Consider the following 19,272-nt stretch of genomic DNA (forward strand, 5'->3'; position numbering starts at 1 on the left):
TAACCACTACGCTGCCAGAGCTCCTTGCTAACCATGCAGAAATGGTCTGTCTTTCCTTCCTGGTCTGTCTTAACCTGGAAGTTCCACTGAAACCTGTCCACTTTGGGTGACCCTGCTGGTATTTAAAATATCTGTGTTATAGCTTCCAGAATTACAGTAGTATACAAGCCCTGGCAGTACAACAAACTGACATATGAGTGCTAGAATCTGATTTATGAGCTTTTAGAATTGAATGTCATATAAATATTAAAGTCATATAATGAATTTCAGATAATTTTAGATTGAATTTAATAGTGAAAAGTTGGTCTCACAATTTTGTAAACAAGTATAAAAGACATGAATGCTAATATTAATATTAATGTTTATTTCAAGAGAAATATAAGTCCATACTTTATGAATAACTCTGTATTCTTTTGCTTTTTAAAATAGAAATATATAGACTAGTCCTGGTGTGGTACTCTAGGAAAAGCACTGAACAAAAGGTCAGCAGTTCAAACCTTGTAAACTCTATACAGTGTCATTATGAGTCACTATGCGTCAGAATCGACTCAGTGGCACTTAGCAATGTTAATACTGGTTTGGGAAATAGTCTTATTAATTAGGGAGCTTTGATCTAATCTTCAGATAATCAAGATAATATTTAGACACCTAAAAAAGTTCCTTTTAATAGTACAGTTTTAAGCAGAATTGAGTTGGGTTTTTTCTTTCCTCAAAATAATTTCATAATTTTTCTATTGAAGTTGCCATTATGTGTATGGCTACGCCAGAGTCAACTGTATTAACTTAAATTTATTTTAAGAAAATGAGTGTTGCCATTCTCTCTCTCTGTTTTATATACTTTCTTGAAATCCTTTTACAATATAGGTAATGATATTATAGTATCTCTCTCATACACACACATACATATGCAGATGTACATAACTATGAAAGCTGGAAGCTGTGTGAGGTGGAAACGTGTCACTAATAGGGATAGAAAAGTGGTAAGTCTGCACCCTGTCAAAGGAAGAAAATGTAACAATATATAGAACGTAAGGTAGTTCTGTTAAGTTCTACTCTCACAGGTTTCACTGTGTGTGTTTGTGTGTACATGTGTGTATGGTTTCCACCCTCACATTTCAATATGCAATACTGGGCTGAAGGAATTGGCCTGCTTTTGATCTGTAACCTGTATAACAATATCACTGTTATTCAGAAGAATAAAATTAGTTATTTTCCATTTCAGAGATTAAAATATTTTAATAGGTTCTTTATACTTTGTTTACTTGAAAGCTTTGCTGTGGATAGGAAAAAAATTGTCAGTTTGATGAATCATAGCATCTCATTACACTTTCAGTGTATTTTATTGTAAATCTTCTGGTTTGGCGCAGTGAGTTCATGCACTGGACTGCAAGGCTAGTTTGCACCGCAAGGTTGGTGGTTCAAGTTCACCAGCTGCTCCTTGGACACCCTATACAGAGTTGCTGTGAGTCAGAACCAACTCAACGGCAGTTAGCAACAACAACAACAACCATCTTTATGATTTTTGTGGAGTTTTATCTGTGTATGTGAGTCTAGATCACTTTAGAAATAGTAAATACCTTGACTAGCATCAATTGAGTACTTGTTTTTTGTCAGGCAATGTGTTAAAGGTAAGAAATATATTGACTTAACCCTTACAGAAACTCTGTTGTAAGGTAAATGAAGAAACTGAGACATAGAAAGATTTATTCACCCACAATTGCTCAGCTAGTATTACAGCCAGAATTCAGAATTGTGCTCTTAACTGTAATCCAGTATCTAATTGCTGCTGCTCCCAGATTTTACAATCATGTTAGTCATACATAAAGGTTGACTCTTACTTGAATATTTGCTGAGGTCAATAATTAATATTGAGTAATTACAGTGGGCTATACATATGCAGGAAGATACAACCATTTCAGATGCTTAGGCAGTCACACAAATAGAAAAAGTAATCAGAATTTTAAAAACTGCGCTAAAGAAGAAATCTACATTAGTGAATCATGTTTTTACTGTTTTGTTTTTGTTTTCAGTGTTGGTTTTGGTGATACTTGTTTTTGATGAAGATAGCTTTCACAAATATATTAGTTCAATTGTAGCCTGGTTCTGTGATTATTTACTAATGAATTTACCTAAAATCCATTTGAATGTTTGTTCCAGGATTGATTTTTGTCTTCTTTCTCATTCTGTAGTAAAATAAAACAAGGTCTATTGCCTAGCTTGGAGGACTTGCTGTTCTATACAATTGCAGAAGGACAAGAGAAAATCCCTGTTCATAAATTTATAACAGTAAGTTTTTCATGTTTTTTGCACTACTACTTTAAAAAAATAAGTAATTTTGAATCAGTAATCTAGCATTATTGAAATATAGTCATAAAGGTTGTCTGGCATGTAGATTCTGACTGACACTGTTTCTCTCGTGTTTTCAAACTTGTATCATGCTCATTTCGAGGTAATCTGTGAAAGAAAATGAAAGAAACAATGAGAAATTTGTCCAGAAATTGGCTAATAGTGACACTAAAATGGCATACAGAATATGCAAATCTTAGGTAGAAGTTTTTCTATACAGGAATAAAAATTTGTAGTTGGAATAAGCATATACATTATTTGCACTATGTATTTACAAACTCTTATTTTTTCAAAAACAGGCACTCAAATCTACAGGATTGCGAACGTCTGATCCCAGGTTGAAAGAGTGTATGGATATGTTAAGATTAACTCTTCAAACAACGTCAGATGGTGTCATGCTAGACAAAGATCTTTTTAAAAAGTAAAAATTTCTGCCAAACCTCTAATGGTTATTTGCTGTGCTATATGGTGGTTTTACTTTCACAACAAAATTGCATCTTTAAAGACCAGTGCTTCCTGTGTAACTGATTAAAAAAGGGAGGGGATGGGGGAATTGATAATATTTGAAGAACTTGGTACACAGTAAAGTTCTAGAACACATTGGTGCTAAGAGTCTTACTTAAAGCTAAGGCTACATAGCCACAGATGTTTCCAGTTTAGAGTACCTGGAGCTTGACTTCCGTTTGAGTAGATCGCATCCTTTGTCCTGTCATTGTCTATATTGACCCCTAATTCATTTGCATGCCTTGCAGACTTTTCCAGCATGGTTTCTAGTTCTTTCCTATTAAGTGATTTCGATGACTGCATAAAATGAGGGCTTCAGAGAGGCCTGTGTTCCTCAGATTTTCACCTCTGCCTTGTCTGATTCACTTCTCTTTACAGACATATCATTAGTAGGTGTTTGCCTGTTTGTAGTACCCTCAAAACATTTAAAAACTAAGGGCAGTTTTGGAAATTAGTATCTTGATTTAGTTGAATGAGAATATTTTGACATTTCTGTATTTGCACTTATGTTATTGATCTTTGTTAATGTTTCTGTTCACTAGTGGTGTAGTGGATATCATGTCTATAATAGATAACCAAAGTTAAATGGTATTTGAAACTACTGATAGTTAACGAAGCTACCGTAAGGCTATAACCACTACTATAGGTATTGCCTTTTTTCAGACCATAGGCTAAGGTTGAGGTGGATGTCAAAAATTCTTGCATGCACTTTGAAAGTTTGTATTTTTTTTGAGGTGTTGTGGTGGTAGAGAGGGTTTAATAATGTGTCCTAGGTGTCTCCTAGAAATATCCTGGGGTATTAAGTCATCTGAAAGAGTAAGTATTAACCAAGGACTTTTGATGTTTCCTAGCATGCCATGAAGTACTATGTAGCATTTTGGATTCTTTTCTTTCACCATGAGGCTCTTGGTGCTTTTAACTCAGCTAACCTTGAAGTGTAGCTTTCAAGTCCCTCTTGGAATTCTTAACCAGGAATTTTGACACACCAGAACCTATTTCTTTGTGTGGAAAAATGAAATCATTTCTAGAGTTAGCTGTGCCTTTACAGTAAGGATTATTTTGAATGTTCATGAATTGAAGTGTATTTTAAACAATTTTTAGTACTATTTAAATTTTTTTTGTGCTTTAATAAACTGTTAGTTACTATGTTTAAATATGAGATTTAAAGTAATATTTTAAATATTTATGAAATCAGGAGACACAATAATGCAATTCCCTACATATGATTATGGAGTCCTGGTGTGGTGCTGTATTATAAGCACTGGACTATTAACTGCACGGTTGGCAGTTCAAACCCACCAGTCCCTCCTTGAAAATCCTTTATAGGGTCCTTATGAATTTGAGTTGACTTAACAGCACTTAAAGACAACATACAGTTGTATTAAAAAGTAATAATCACCTTTACTTAAAACATTTTTAAGAAAAAGCAATGATTGTAATACAGGCAGTTACCAACTTGATAAATAATGGTATGTATGAGGAGTGAGTGGAAAAGTCTAAGCCTGCAGGGGAAAACAATTTCTCTTTTCATCCCTGGGATTAGGAAAATCAAAACCACTGACTATTAACCCTTTCTTGGTCATCTAGAAAGGGGATTGCTTCATAGACATTCTTTCTCCGTTTTTAAATATAAGAAGCTACTTAGTGTTGTCAGGGGAAAAAAATTTTCAACTCTAGCTGTGGGGAGGAGAGAGGGATTAAGATGTGAAATTCAGTTTTTCAGACAGATAATTCATAAAGGTGGGCAGGTTTGATTTAATTCCATGTTAGTATTATACCTAAAACACTTTGTGAGTTAATATATTTAGTCTTGTGGCTAACCTGAGAAACAAACATGCCATTTTTTTTTAAAGAGGGAAATGTGTCCCAAACACACTTTTTGAAGCATAGTCTGTTTGGCAGTGGAGACTGCTTGTAGTAGATAGTCACTTGTTTTTAATGCTAATAAGCCTGAAAACTAAAAAGAGATAGAAAATTTGCCTTGATAACTAATGTTTTATCTATTTGTACTTTTAAAAAATATAAGCATTAGAACTGTTTTATATCAGATCATCATTATAGTTCTTTTCTATTTTGGCGGGGGGAAGAAAGTAAATGGTATTTGTTTTCATCTAATTTACAACATTTGCATTTTATAAATAATTTTATAACATATTATTTTGCTAAGGAAAAATTAGATTTGAACAACATTTGATGAAACATTGGCATGCTCTACAGCTGTTAGTCATAAACACTTAAGAAGGAAAGAAAGTTATTATTTCCAGTTTACAGATAAGAAAATGGGAGAAAGTATCAAGGAATTTGTAATATACTGATAAACATAAATGCCTCTCTCTCAGAATTCATCTTATGTGCTTTGAATCTTCTGGTTGAGACTAATGGCATCTGTATTTAAAAAAAAAACTCCCAAGATAAACATTACTGGTTAAATGACTTCATCATCAGTATGCAGTTTAAAACTCTTCTAAATGGTAAGGCTGTGTTTTTTCCAGCCCATAATGATTCATTAGGTAAGACTGGGTTGCCACAAACTTTACCATCATCTTCTGATAGAGCCAGAAAAGTCCCAAAATTTCACTAGCTGTACAATATTGTTCATTATAAACCTTCATTTTAAAAGTGCTGATTAATTTTAAATAGTAGTTAGTATTAGGTTAATAATTTAAATTTGTTTGGCTTTTATCTTTTTTAACTTCTTTGAAATTGAAGAAGTAGATTTGATTTGACATAAATATAATAATGATTTAAATTCAGAAATTCTTTTAATTTTTTTCCTCTGGGAAATGTGTATTTTGGTATGTCTTTGCAATTCTGTTATGTGCATCTTGAATTGTGAAACATTTCTATATTAAATATTAAAGTAATAGCAGAATTTAGTATATTTGGAACATTACCAGAATATGATTGAAGTTTGTTGAAGTAGATACTGACTAGCATTTGAAAGATCAATTATTAATATATCTACAGGTTAATAGGAATCCTGTTATATCACTATAGGAAAAGCACTGGACTGTGAACCACAAAGATGATGGTTCAAGCCCACCAGCTGCTCCCTGGAAATCCTGTACAGGGTCACTGTGAGTCGGAATCAACTCAGTGGCACATAACAACAACAGTTTCATTGATGTCCTGATATGATGCTGTAAAGCATTAAATAGCAGCACGTTCATTACAGAAATTAGTATTCCAGCTTTTTTTTTTTCATGTTGTAATAGGAAGATGGAGTCTTGGTATGTCTCTGCAGGATGAGCACTAAACTGCTAACTACAAGGTTGGTGGTTCAAACACAACAGCCTCTCCTTGGAAACCCTATACAGGGGTTGCTTTGAGTCAGAACAATCTCAATGGCCCTAAACAATAACACTAGGGGAAGCTTTTTATCGCATGAACCTGTCTTTACTAGGAATTTTTTAAACCAGTGTGCTAATTATGTTGACCAAACGAATATACATTCTGAGTTTTTATTAATAGGTAAAAATAGAATATATTTTTAAATGTTAATTTGAAGCGTCACCAAGAACCACTTAAATTATAATACTGAGATTTAACAAAATAATTTGAATCACAGACAAAAAAAGAAACACCAAAACTGCTTGTTTTGCCATTTATAATTAAATGCAAGTAACTCAGTTTCTTATCTGTAAAGTGGAGACATCACCATTCTCATAGTGTTGATATTTTGAGGGTTAAGCAAAATGAATAGTACATAAAACTGCATGTAGTTATTTTTCTAAATGCCAGTTTCAACACTGTCTGTGATAGGATAATATCCTTACACCTACAAGGAAGAACCAATTAACAACACCACTGTTATTCAAATTTATGTACCAACCACAAAAGCCAGTGATGATGAAATTGAAGAATTCAACCAACTTCTTCAGTCTGAATTTGATCAAATATGTAATCAACATGTATTGATAATTGCTGGCGATTGAAATGCAAAGGTTGGAAACAAAGAAGAAGGGTCAGTAGTTGGAAAATATGGCTTTGGTGATAGAAAGGTTGCTGAAGATCGCATGATAGAATTTTGCAAGAACAGTGACTTTTCATTGCAAATACCTTTTTTAAACAACTTCAAAGACACTTACATGTATCAGCTTCACCAGATGAAATATACAGAAATCAAATGACTGTCTCTGTGGAAAAGCTCCATATCATCAGTCAAAACAAGGCAGGACACACTGAAACAGATCATCAATTGCTCATACCCAAGTTCAGGCTGAGGCTGAAGAAAATTAAAGCTAGTTCATGAGAGCCAAAATAATGACCTTGAACATATCCCACACGAATTTAGATATCATCTCAAGAACAGATTTGATGAATTAGATACTAAAGACCAGAAGGGTTGTGGGATGACATCAAGACTATCATACAGGAAGAAAGCAAAAGGTCCTTAAGAATACAAGAAAGAAAAGATCAAAATGGATGTCAGAAGAAATGAGATTAAAGGACTGAATAGAAAATTTCAAAGGGCAGCTTGAGAAGACAAAGTCAAATATTAAAACAAAATGGGCAAAGACCTGGACTTAGAAAACCAAAAGGGAAGAACATGCTTAGCATTTCTCAAGCTGAAGGAGCTGATGAAAAAAATTCAGGCTTCGACTTGCAATGTTGAATGATTCTATGGGCAAAATACTGAGTGACGCAGAAAGCATCACAAGAAGATGGAAGGAATACACAGTCACTGTACCAAAAAGAAATCATTGATGTTCAGCCATTTGAAGAGGTAGTATATGAGCAAGAAGGTGCACTGAAAACATTGGCAAAGAACAAGGCTTCAGGAATTAATTGATAGAATACAAATTGAAGTCTTTCAACAAACTTATGCATCACTGTGAAGATACTTACTCATATATACCAAGAAATTTGGAAAAACAGCTACCTGACAATTGACTGGAAGAGATTCAGATTTGTGTCTATTCCAAAGACAGGTGATCCAACGGGATGTGGAAATCATCAGATAATATCTTTAATATCACATGCAAGTAAAATTTTGCTAAAGATAATTCAAAAATGGCTGCAACAGTACATTGACAGAGGACTACCAAAGTTTGGAGCTGAATTCAGAGGAGGTCATGGAACGAGGGATATCGTTGTTGGTATCAGATGGATCTTGGCTGAAAGCAGAAAGTGTCAGAAAGATGTTTACCTGTTCTTTATTGACTGCACAAAGGCTTTTAATTGTGGTGATCATGTCAAGCTATGTACAGCATTGTGAAGAATGAATATTCTGGAACACTTAATTATGCTCATGAGGAAGCATGAGGCACTCATTTGAACATATGAAGGGAACACTGAAGAGTTTAAAATTAGGAAAGGTGTTCACCAGCATTGTCTTTGACTATACTTATTCAATCTGTATGCTGAACAGCTAATTCAAGAAGTTAGATTATATGAAGAACATGGCACCAGGATTAGAGAAAGGCGCATTTACAACCTGAGATATGCAGATGATACAACCTTGCTTGCTGAAAGCAAAGAGGACTTAAGATACTGATAAAGACCAAAGTCCACAGTCTTTGGTATGAGTTGCCCTTCAATATAAAGAAGACAAGACTCTTCACCACAGCACAATAAACAACATCAAGATAAATGGAGAAAAGATTGAATTTGTCAAAGACTTCATTTTGCCCAGATCAGCCATCATCACTCATGGAAGCAACAGTCAAGAAATCAAATGACATATTGCATTGGGCAGATCTGTTGCACAAGACCTCTATAAAATGTTGAAGAGCAAAAATGTCAGCTTGAGGACTACGGCCTGACCCAAGCCATGGTATCTTCAGTAACTTCATATGTATATGTGAAAGTTGTACAGTGAATAACGAAGACTAAAGAAGAATCGATGATTTGAATTACGGTGTTGGAGAAGAATATTAAAAGTACTGTAGACTGCCAAAAGTGCAAACAAATCTGTGTTGGAATAAGTACAGCCAGAGTGCTTCTTGGAAGCCAGGATGGCCACCAGACTTCCTCTCTCATATCTGGACATATATCAGAAGGGACCAGTCCCTGGAGAAGGATGTTTGGTAAAGTCAAGGGTTGGAGGAAAAGAGGAAGACCCCCAACAAGATGTAGTGGCAGCAACAATGGGCTCAAGTGTAGCGACGATTGTGAGGTGGTCTCAGGACAGGGCAGCGTTTCGTTTATGTTATGCATAAGGTTGTTAGGAGTTGGTATCAACTTGATGTTACCTAACAACAGCAACAAATTTCTTTTTTTCTCTTCCCCGAAGAAGCTTCTGAAAAAGAGTATCACATCACTTACCTGTGAGGAATCTAGTTCCTGTACATTAAAAATTTACCATAGTGTGTGGTTTGGCTTTAGGACTTTAATTATGAACATTTGGTTTTAGTCTAGTTAGGGCTTGTTGTTAGATGGTTTAGAGTTCTGATTTACAGGAATCCTATGTTCAACAGAAGGAAACCCTTCATGGTTTTGTGCTATGCTCACAGTTGTTTTATGTTTGAGTACCTTGTTGCAGGTACTGTGTTAATACAGCTCATTTAGGTCGTCCTGCTTTTTACTGACCCTCCACTTTACTGAGACTCTTTGAAGATAAACTCAGATTATATGGTTCACCGTAACCTATCAATAAAACTCTTTTTAAAGGTTATATTAATACAGATTTTCTGGTTTAAATCTTTTTTACAAAAAAGTTGAGTATTGGTTCGAATCATATTTCATGCCTCTGTCCACATTTTACTTACTGTGACTTGAGTGTTAATTACATACATAGCAGAACAGTGGTTTTGCACTCAACCAATCATATTTTGTTTCATTGCACTGATTACAATCCCCTCCATGTGCTATACCAATTAATCGTATTTACCCTCTGGTAGCGTAGTGGTTACGAATCGGGCTGCGAACCTTAAGGTCAGTGGTTCGAAACTACCAGTCGCTCTGCGGGAGAAAGATGAGGCTTTCTACTCCCGTAAAGATTTACAACACCCTCGGAAACCCTGTACAGGGTCGCTATGGGTCGGACCCGACTCGATGGCACTTAACAACAACAACAACAACAACAACCTTGGTTTCCTCTTTTTTTTTTTTTTTCTTTCTTATGTACACAAAACCATGTAGGAATATATAATCATTTAAAACATTATAGCGTTTGTAAACATTTAATTTGACTAAACTAAGTAGATTAAATCTTTTTCAGCTTAGAAATGTAAGTTTCTCAGGTAAAATATATTTAAAATACAAATTTTAGAAAATACCAGTAATAGTACTTAATAAAAAAATGAATAGCTTCTTAACCAAGAGTTCATGGAAAGATGGAATTAAAAGCCAATGAAAATTTTCAACAACATTTAGAAGTCTTCTTGTACAAAAGTCTGATTTTTGCTAATTGTCTAACTAAATGCTTGTCAACCCTGGTAGGCTAAGAAACTTGTTCCAGATGGTCCTAATACTTAACCTAGTGGTACACTTTGACATTTTAATCTTTGAAACAACTTTTATGCACATGGTAATTTGTTTCTTTAACCTTGTTAACAGTTTACAAGCAACTACATGACAGGCTGCTGGGAGGAAAGAGTATCCTTTATAGAATTTAGTTTGTTATATAAAATGATGGCTTTGTCTGCTGTAACCTAGGGCTAAATCCTCCTAATTAATACTATTTCTTACTACTGAATATTAATATTTGAAGGGTATTCAGCCTATAAATGTGTTTTTCACGTTTCACAGATGTGTTCAAAGCAACATCGTTTTATTGACACAAGCCTTTAGAAGGAAGTTTGTCATTCCTGACTTTATGTCTTTTACCTCACACATCGATGAGTTGTTTGAAAGTGCTAAAAAGCAATCTGGAGGAAAGGTAACTTTCTTAATGTACTGATCTTCCTAACCCAATTATTTACTATGTTAGGCTCAACTTGAGGGACAGAGAGTAAAATTGCGTATTTCTCTTGTGTTTTGCTAATTTAGATAATTAAGTGAAGCCACTGATTTTATTAGCAATTTAAAAATATTTTTGGATATCTGTTATTTTGGCTAAATTGTTAATTTTAAGAATTCTTTTTGAATCAAATGGCTATGATGGCAGTTTGAATTTTAATTGATAAAATAATTTTAATGAGGTATCTTTGAAATATTTCCAGTTTCTTAAAATAAAAGATGCTTTAATATTCAGAATTATATCATTAATTTCCATATTTTGTTTTGTTTTAGCTTTGAGTATATACTTAGCTTTATAATATCTCTTGGTAATTGTGTCAGTGTAGGTAATTATTGCTTATTTTTTAGGTACTTGATTTCTACTGATTTTACATAGTACAACAATATCAGTACCCATCATCCTGATTAAAGTGGTTCTTTATTTCTTTTCCTTAAAAAAGGTCATGTCTGAATTCATGTTTTAGGTTGCTTTCCTAGGAAGAGAAAATAGGGTGATACAGTCTGAGAGAAGAGTAGACTTAGCTTTCTCACCCATTCCCTTAATTCTGTGTGCCCTTAGCTTCTGAGGAGCATTGGTTTAAAAGATAAATCACAAAGTGGCTGTTAAAAAAATAACAAGTTGAGATGAGAAATTTTTTGGTAGAAGAAAATATGATTTGCCTGTATTACATTTGTTCTTTTTCCCAATGTTTTGGATAGGTTGCAGATTATATTCCTCAACTGGCCAAATTCAGTCCTGATTTGTGGGGTGTTTCAGTTTGTACAGTAGATGGACAGAGGTAAGTTTAAGTCTAGGAAACGAGATCTTATATTTGTATAACAGTGAGCATGGAAGAAAGAAAATCTAAGTTTATACTGTAGCTGTTTATATAAAGTTTTATGAGGCATTTTGTCTGTCTGATTTATATGCTCCCGTAAAGATTTACAGCCTTGGAAACCCTGTTCAGGGTTGCTATAGCAATCTTGTCTAAGGTTTTCGAGGAGCAGGTAGTGAGCTTGAACTGCCGACCTTGCAGTGCAAACAGCTTTGCAGACTGGTGCATTAACCTACAGCGCCTTGACAAATGAGAATCTGACAGAATTTTTAAAAGGATAATGATGTGAGGGTACTTCAAAAAGCAAAGAATAAAGGAAGACCCTTGGAAAAATGTATATAGTTGTGGAATATTTTTCCAAGAATAACTTTTATTACTGTGCTGGAAACCAAACACAAAGATTTATCATTATGTTACAACTTGATTTTTTTTTTTTTTTTTAAAGAAAAATTATGTCCCAAAGAAAAATAAGTATTTCTTTTATCAATAATTTTATGTTTTATTTTTCAAGATAATGGCCCAGTTAAAGCCATATACCCTCTTCATTTATGTAATTTTGACCTCTTCGTTATGCTTGATTCTTTTATTTTTCATTAATTATCCTTCTCAGTTATTTTGAATATAAAACACAAGATTTAGCCTATTCATTTTGAGAATAAGGAGCCTGAGGCCTAGAGTTCACTAATAATTGGCAAAGATGGGATTCTAGCATTTAGGTCTATAATTCGTCTGTTCTTTCTGTTAGTCTTCCTCAGAACTCAGCATGAACCACTTGTGTAGTAGAAGTGTAAATCTTGGGAGCTAGGAGAGGACATAGAAATAAGAAGACAAGGTTTTATCCACATAGAACAAATTCAAGTTGGTAGTGATATTCCTTTTGTACATTTGGAAAAAAATGATTAATTATCATATAATGCTTATACCTGACTTCTCTTAAACATTATGTGTAGGGAGGAAGGAGTCTTTCAGTTTTCTTATCTAGAGAATTTTTACACTTGACTTTAGAAGTTGTTGTTGTTGTTAAGTGCCGTCGAGTCGGTTCCGACCCATAGCGACCCTGTACACGGTTTCCGAGGGTGTAAATCTTTACGGGAGTAGAAAGCCTCATCTTTCTCCCACGGAGCAGCTGGTAGTTTCAGACCACTGACCTTAAGGTTCGCAGACTGATTCGTAACCACTACGCTACCAGAGCTCCTTTAGAAGTAGAATGTAGATAATTTGTATTCCGGTGTTAGTAAGACAGATTTTTATCATTTATCATTAAGTTGAATTTATAGTCTTAGTTAAATCTCATATAAATTTGATAGAAAATGTACAGTTATATGTACAGGAGAACTTTTCAAAAAAGCTCATGAAAAAATTTCTTTGTCTTTTAATTCACTGTTAAAGTAAAAATTTTATAGTAGCGTTTTTTTTTAAATACTGTATTCTCAGTATTGTTTATCTATTAAACTATGTTTTATTGCTTAACTTAATAATTGTACTTGTTTATCCCTTCACATATGTTGTAGTTAAAGCCCTGAAAAAAAATTTTTGAATGCTTTTTGTAATCATGTATAGTACTGTGGGGGAGCTTCAAGAAGCTTATGGAAAAATGGAATTAAAAGATAAATGGAAATTTCCCATAAAATTGTTTATTATTATATATTCTTTTGACAAAGTTTCTGCAGTATGTTAGGACACATTTAAAAAAGAGTTTGTTCATTATAGGACCAGGCATCAGCGCCATGAATTGGAGCTAACTCGATGGCAATGAACAACATTTATCTATTAATTCATTTAATATTTATGGATCACTTGTAATGTGGATAAGCACTCAACCTCAGTGTTGGTTTGAACCACAAGGTTGGCAGATTGAAGTCACCAGCCACTCGCTATGAGTCAGAATCGAGTTGTTGGCACTAAAGACAACAACAATGTGTTGGGTCATTGGGGTTACTGGGATACATTAGTGAATAAAGCAAAGGGCCCTGCCCTTCTGGAGATTATAATGTAGCTCAGGAGTTTTTCATTACAAACCTCTACTCTCCTACATGTATTACCAAGTTTAATAACATATAAATCTTTGTTTTTGTCTACATGGTGAATGCCAGTTCTATCAAGATTATAAAATTCCTATTACTTCTACAAGTTGGGATTGTGGGTAAATATGGTTTATAAGATGAGGTATTTACAGTCAGGCTGCTAAAGAGTCCTGGTTTTACACTGTGCGCTGGGCTGCAAAGGTGATTTGAACCGTAAGGTCGGCAATTCAAACTCACCAGCCACTCCTCAGAAATCCTATACAGGGTCTCGATGAGTTGGAACCAATTTGAGGACACTTAACAACAACAGTTAGAGAATGGTATTGACTCTAAACTGAGCTCCTTTTAACTCTTCAGCTAAACCATGGTTTAGCTATAGTTTTAAGTGAAAAGAGTAAATCGTTTTCTAAAAAGGTTCATTTATTTTATTATGTGTGGCAGTAAAGGGGTTACCCGCTTGCCATTCAGAGGAAAAATTTTTAATTACTTAGTTATTAATAATCAAATTTAGAATCATTATTTCATTTCCTGAATATTTTTAAGTTTTGTCTTCTTTCTTGCATTGTCCATCATAAAATAAACATTTGTTATACTTACGTTTAATATCAAAGATAACTTCTGTGATTTGAGTTATGGTGAAACCTATTGAATTAGAATTAACATGTAAAAATAGCAATCTCAATGATAGAGTTTGTACTTTTCCCCAGGTGGTCTTAATTATTTTTAAATCTTCTATTAAATAGGCATTCCATTGGAGATACCAAAGTTCCCTTTTGTCTTCAGTCCTGTGTAAAACCTTTGAAATATGCCATTGCTGTTAATGACCTTGGAACAGAATATGTGCATCGATATGTTGGGAAAGAGCCAAGTGGATTAAGATTCAACAAACTATTTTTAAATGAAGATGGTAAGAATTATATAAAAGTAGATTTGAAAAAGAAATATCTCATTTTCTTATGTAAACCTAAGTATTTCCTGTGTTTTTAAAGAAAAGTAAAGCTTTTCATGTTTTTGTTTTCATTTGCCATTTGAATTTCTGTGAAATTAATAAACAATTTAATCAGCTTTTAAGAATTTTTATTTTAGATGTCTTATATACCTAGACTCCTGGTGTGGCACTGTAGGATAAGCAGTGGATTGTGAACCACAAAGTTGGCAGTTCAAGCCTACCAGCTGCTCTTGAGAAACCCTATACAGAGTCACTATGAGTCAAAACTGACTCCATGTGTACTTAGTAGTACTTAGCTAACTACTATAGCACTGAGAAGAGGAGGGAGGTGAGAAATGGAAAGCAGAGAGTAAGAATTTCACTTTGTCTCCTGTATATGTAAGTCTCTGCGTGGTTTAACCCTAAATAAACCCTGTTTATGGTCGCTGTGAATCAGAACTGATTCAGTGGCACTTAGCAACAATAACAATAATAGTTGTGAAAATACACATTTATATTTTTATTTTTGCTAGATTTAAAAAAAGTTATGAGACTGGTATTTTCTTAGGCTTCTGTTTCTATTTGTTTGGATAGCAATTAAATTTTCTTACCTACTAGACCATAATCTTTCTATTTTGATACAAATTTGATTATATGGCGATGACCATAAACTAGAAACTTCAGTAAGAAAACGGTAGGCAAAAGCACCTGATTTATTAAAATACCTCAATGTCATCTAGATTTAGGAAGGAAAGAGTCAGTACATTTTTTTCAACAAGATTTCTAGTGTGACACTGTGGATCAGCACTGAACTGAATTACAAGGTTAGCAATTCTAACCCACCAACTGCTCCTCAGAAACCCTATACAGGGTCACTGCATTGGAAGTGACTTGATAGCACTTAACAACAATAAACGTTTTACAAGAAAAATGGAAGCTTTCCAGAGTCCTGGTGTGGCACTGTACTTATCAGTAAGCACTGAACTACAAAGTCAGTGTGAACTGCAAGGCTGGTTGTTCATACCCACCTTATTCAGGGTTGCTATGTGTCAGAACTGACTTGACGGCACTTAACAACAACAACCTTGTCTAAATTCATGAAGGGTGAGTATCAGGATCCCCACAAAGTTGTTTACTATGAAACGTAGATCCAGTATATCACTGCCTTCCCACTTCTCCAGTTTTTTCTGATACTAGCAACTGTCCCCACAGCATTTCTCTGTGAGGTATCACAATTTGTCGCAATAGTCACTTAAAAACTCTTAGACTGTACTCAGAGTTACATGGTTTATTAAGGAAGTAACAAGTTGCAACTCAGGATGAGAATCAGCCTGGAAGTAACAGGAGGAATTTGGGATCCTTGTCAGGAAGCACACAGGCAGGTCTGGAAGGGTCCTTGAAGTATAAAGCACATTTTTTCCTCTAAGAGCAAAATGCTCGTGAACATACAAGGGAGATTCAGAAAGTTTGCGGAAAATGTCAGTATCTTTTCATTCCATTTTTTTCATGAACTTTTTGAAGCTGTTTATAAGCTCTTTGCTGGCACAGCTCTTAATATTTCTCAGCCAGTGGCACTGCCATCCTTCCGGTGTGGTTTCTCTGGTGGACAGCTTGCCTTCTCTGTGGGCAGGCCTGTCATTGGACTCCTGATGTCCTATTGTCAGGGTTTTCACCCTCGGCCTCTCTTCCATCAGCCTCGGGCCATGGCTGGTATTTTAGCAGCAGCTATCTAGTGCTTGTTGTGTGCTCTGTGAAAAAGCAAAGATGTCCTTTGAAGATTAAGGCATGCCTGACCCAAGCCATGGTATTTTCAGTTGCCTCATATGCATGTGAAATGAATAAGAAAGATGAGAGAAGAATTGATGCATTTGAATTGTAGTGTTGAAGAACATTGCAAGTGTGGAATTTCAGAACAAACAAATCTGTGTTAGAAGAACTACAACCAGAAGACTCTTTAGAAGTGAGGATGCGAGACTTCATCTCATATACTTGGATATGTTGTTAGGAGGAACCAGTCCTAAAGAAGGACATCCTGCTTGGTACAGTATGGGGTCAGCAGGGAAGAGGAAGACCCTTAGTAGGTTGTGTAGACATGGTGGCTATAACAGTGGGCTCAAATGTATTTATGATTGTGAGGATGACTCAGGAACTTGCAGTGTTCTCATGTACACACAGTCACTATGGGTCAAAACCAACTTAAAGCACCTCACAACATTGATACTTGGCAAAGAAACCTTGGCAGTGTAAGGGTGAAACGCTCAGCTGCTGCCCAAAAAGTGGGTGATTCAAACCCACCAGTGGATCCATCAGAGAAAAGATCTGACAGTCGGCTTCCATAACGATGGTAACCTTTGAAATCTTAAGAGGCAAGCCTACTCTGTCCTGTGTGGTTGCTATGAGTCTGAATCATCTCAGTGTCATATACAACAACAAGTACTTGGGAGGAGAAGATATACTTAAGCATTACATACTGTTGATTATAGTGTCTTAATTAGTATATAATTGGCAGATGCCAAAATGCATATGCAAGCTATATGGTTAGAGCATTTGAGAAAGAAGAAGTTGATTTAAGTAACACAATGAAGATACTACCTAATTGTATATAAAAGATTATGTTTTAGTGTTGGGACTGAATGTGAGTGACCACTCTAGGATTATGCCATATAGGAACTATAGTGCAAATTTGTATGTAGTGTGGGATAATTAGGTTTCCTTGTTTCTTAGTTTCTTCACATGTTGTTAAGTGCCATACAGTCGGTTCTGACTCAAAGCGACCCTGTACAGGGTTTCTAAGAAGTGGTTGGTGAGTTTTGAACCACCAACCTTACAGTCTTGTGGTCCAGTGCTTATCCTACAGTACCATACAGGACTAGCACTATACAAATATTGAAGTGCAATGGATTGCCAGAAGAATAAACTAATCTGTATTGGGAGAAATATAGCCATAGTCTATGCTCCTTTGAAGCCAGGATGATGAGACTTTATCTCTCCTACTTCAGACATGTTATCAGAAGAGATCAGTCCCCGGAGAAGAACATTATGCTTAGTAAAGTGGAGGGTCAATGAAAAAGAGGAAGACCCCCAACAAGAAGGATTGACACAATGGTACCAGCAATGAATTTATTAACAATTGTGAGGATGGTTCAGGACTGGGCATTGTTTTATTGTTATGCATAGGGTCACTATGACTTGGAATTGACTCCATGGCACCTAACAAAAACAACACCATAAAGTTTCAGTATGATAACTAATAGATAAATACCCAGATTAAGCTAAAGTTTTTCATTTTTTAATATATACGTAAATGTAATTTAGCCAGAATTGTGACTGTCTTTGTAAAAGCCTATTCTAATCTATGAAAGAACTCAGCATGTTTTATTGCCTTGAGAATAAATAAAATAAAAACTAGGTGAAATTTATCAGCTTTGTGTATTGTAATTAAAAGCATATCCATGAATTTCACATGTTGTCCATCTCTATTTTTTATCATGCAAGCTAATATCTGTCATTATTTCAAATGGTATCTTTAATTAATTAGCTGTACAAAGTGCTATTTCTGCTGCTCATAAGTATTTTTTAATAGTGGGAAAATTAAAAATTGAGCACTTCAACTCTCCCTTCTTACCCACAGCAGAGGCAGGAAACAAGTAGGTCTGACAGTCATACATCGCAGACAAGGTTTCTATTGCAACAAGACTGGTGTTATAATCTCTCTGGTGTAGTTCCAAAATGTTCAAATGTCTGGTTGTTGATCCAAAGACAGAGCGAGCAGTTGCTTACATCTGAAAATTGAGCTGTCATGTGATGAAATGAGTCAGTCCATTACATGTTCTTTAAAGGATCTTTTTGATTTTAGCTTACTCAGTTTTTGCAAAATATTTATGATTTTATATAAATGGAATCATTTATCATTTGCTCATTTGTAACTGGCTTTATTTAACTTGTTGTTGTTAAGTGCCATCGAGTAGACAGCAACTCGTAGAGACCCTATGCACAACAGGATAAAACACTGCCTGGTCCTGCACCAATTTCATGATCATTGCTACGTTTGAGCCCATTTCTGCTGCCACTGTGCAGTCCATCTAGTTAGAGGTCGTCTTCTTTTTCTCCTACCCTCCACTTTACTTATTTAACTTTGTTTGTGTAGCTTAGCATAATCTTTTTAAGGTTCATCCATATCAGTACGTCATTCCTTTTTATTGCCAAATGATAACCTTATTATATAACTGTTACCACATATTCTTTATCTATTCATCAATAGACAGACTTACGGGTGGTTTCTACTTTGGGGATATTACTAATAATACTGCAAAGAATATTTGTGTACAAGTTTTTATATGAATATTTGCTTTCATTTCTCTGGATATATACTTACAAGTAAAATTGCTTAGTCATATGATAACTATATTTAATGTTCCAAAGCTCAAAGTTGTTCCTAGAGGATCAGCTTAGAGGATATAGTTTAGTTTGAATTTAAGGAGACTAGTATAGTCTTTAACATGTTCAAGACCAAAGATGTCAGTGTGAGGACTAAGGTGCTCCTGACCCCAAACCAAGGTATTTCAGTCGCCTCATATACATGTGAAAGTTGGATAATGAATAAGCAAGACTATATTTCAATTTTTATTCCATCAATTCCTGGTGCCTTGTTCTTTGCCACTTCTTTCAACGCACTTTGGGCTTCCTCTCTGAGTATCATTGGCTCTTGTTCATATGGTATCTCTTGAAATGGTTGAACATTAACCATTTCCTT

The 19,272-nt window shown here is 34.9% G+C and overlaps 1 protein-coding gene across 1 annotated transcript in view; it reads left to right on the forward strand.

The window, feature by feature from the left end:
- Window positions 1–19,272, forward strand: part of GLS (glutaminase) — a 111,691-nt gene that overhangs the window by 31,095 nt on the left and 61,324 nt on the right. The window contains exons 3-7 of the mRNA XM_006864072.1: window positions 2,190–2,286; window positions 2,646–2,767; window positions 10,543–10,672; window positions 11,452–11,531; window positions 14,335–14,498. Coding sequence (XP_006864134.1) covers window positions 2,190–2,286; window positions 2,646–2,767; window positions 10,543–10,672; window positions 11,452–11,531; window positions 14,335–14,498 — 593 coding nt within the window. The remainder of the gene's footprint in view (window positions 1–2,189; window positions 2,287–2,645; window positions 2,768–10,542; window positions 10,673–11,451; window positions 11,532–14,334; window positions 14,499–19,272) is intronic.

This window comes from Chrysochloris asiatica, unplaced genomic scaffold (assembly GCF_000296735.1).
Source record: "Chrysochloris asiatica unplaced genomic scaffold, ChrAsi1.0 scaffold00059, whole genome shotgun sequence".
Lineage (NCBI taxonomy): Eukaryota > Metazoa > Chordata > Mammalia > Afrosoricida > Chrysochloridae > Chrysochloris > Chrysochloris asiatica.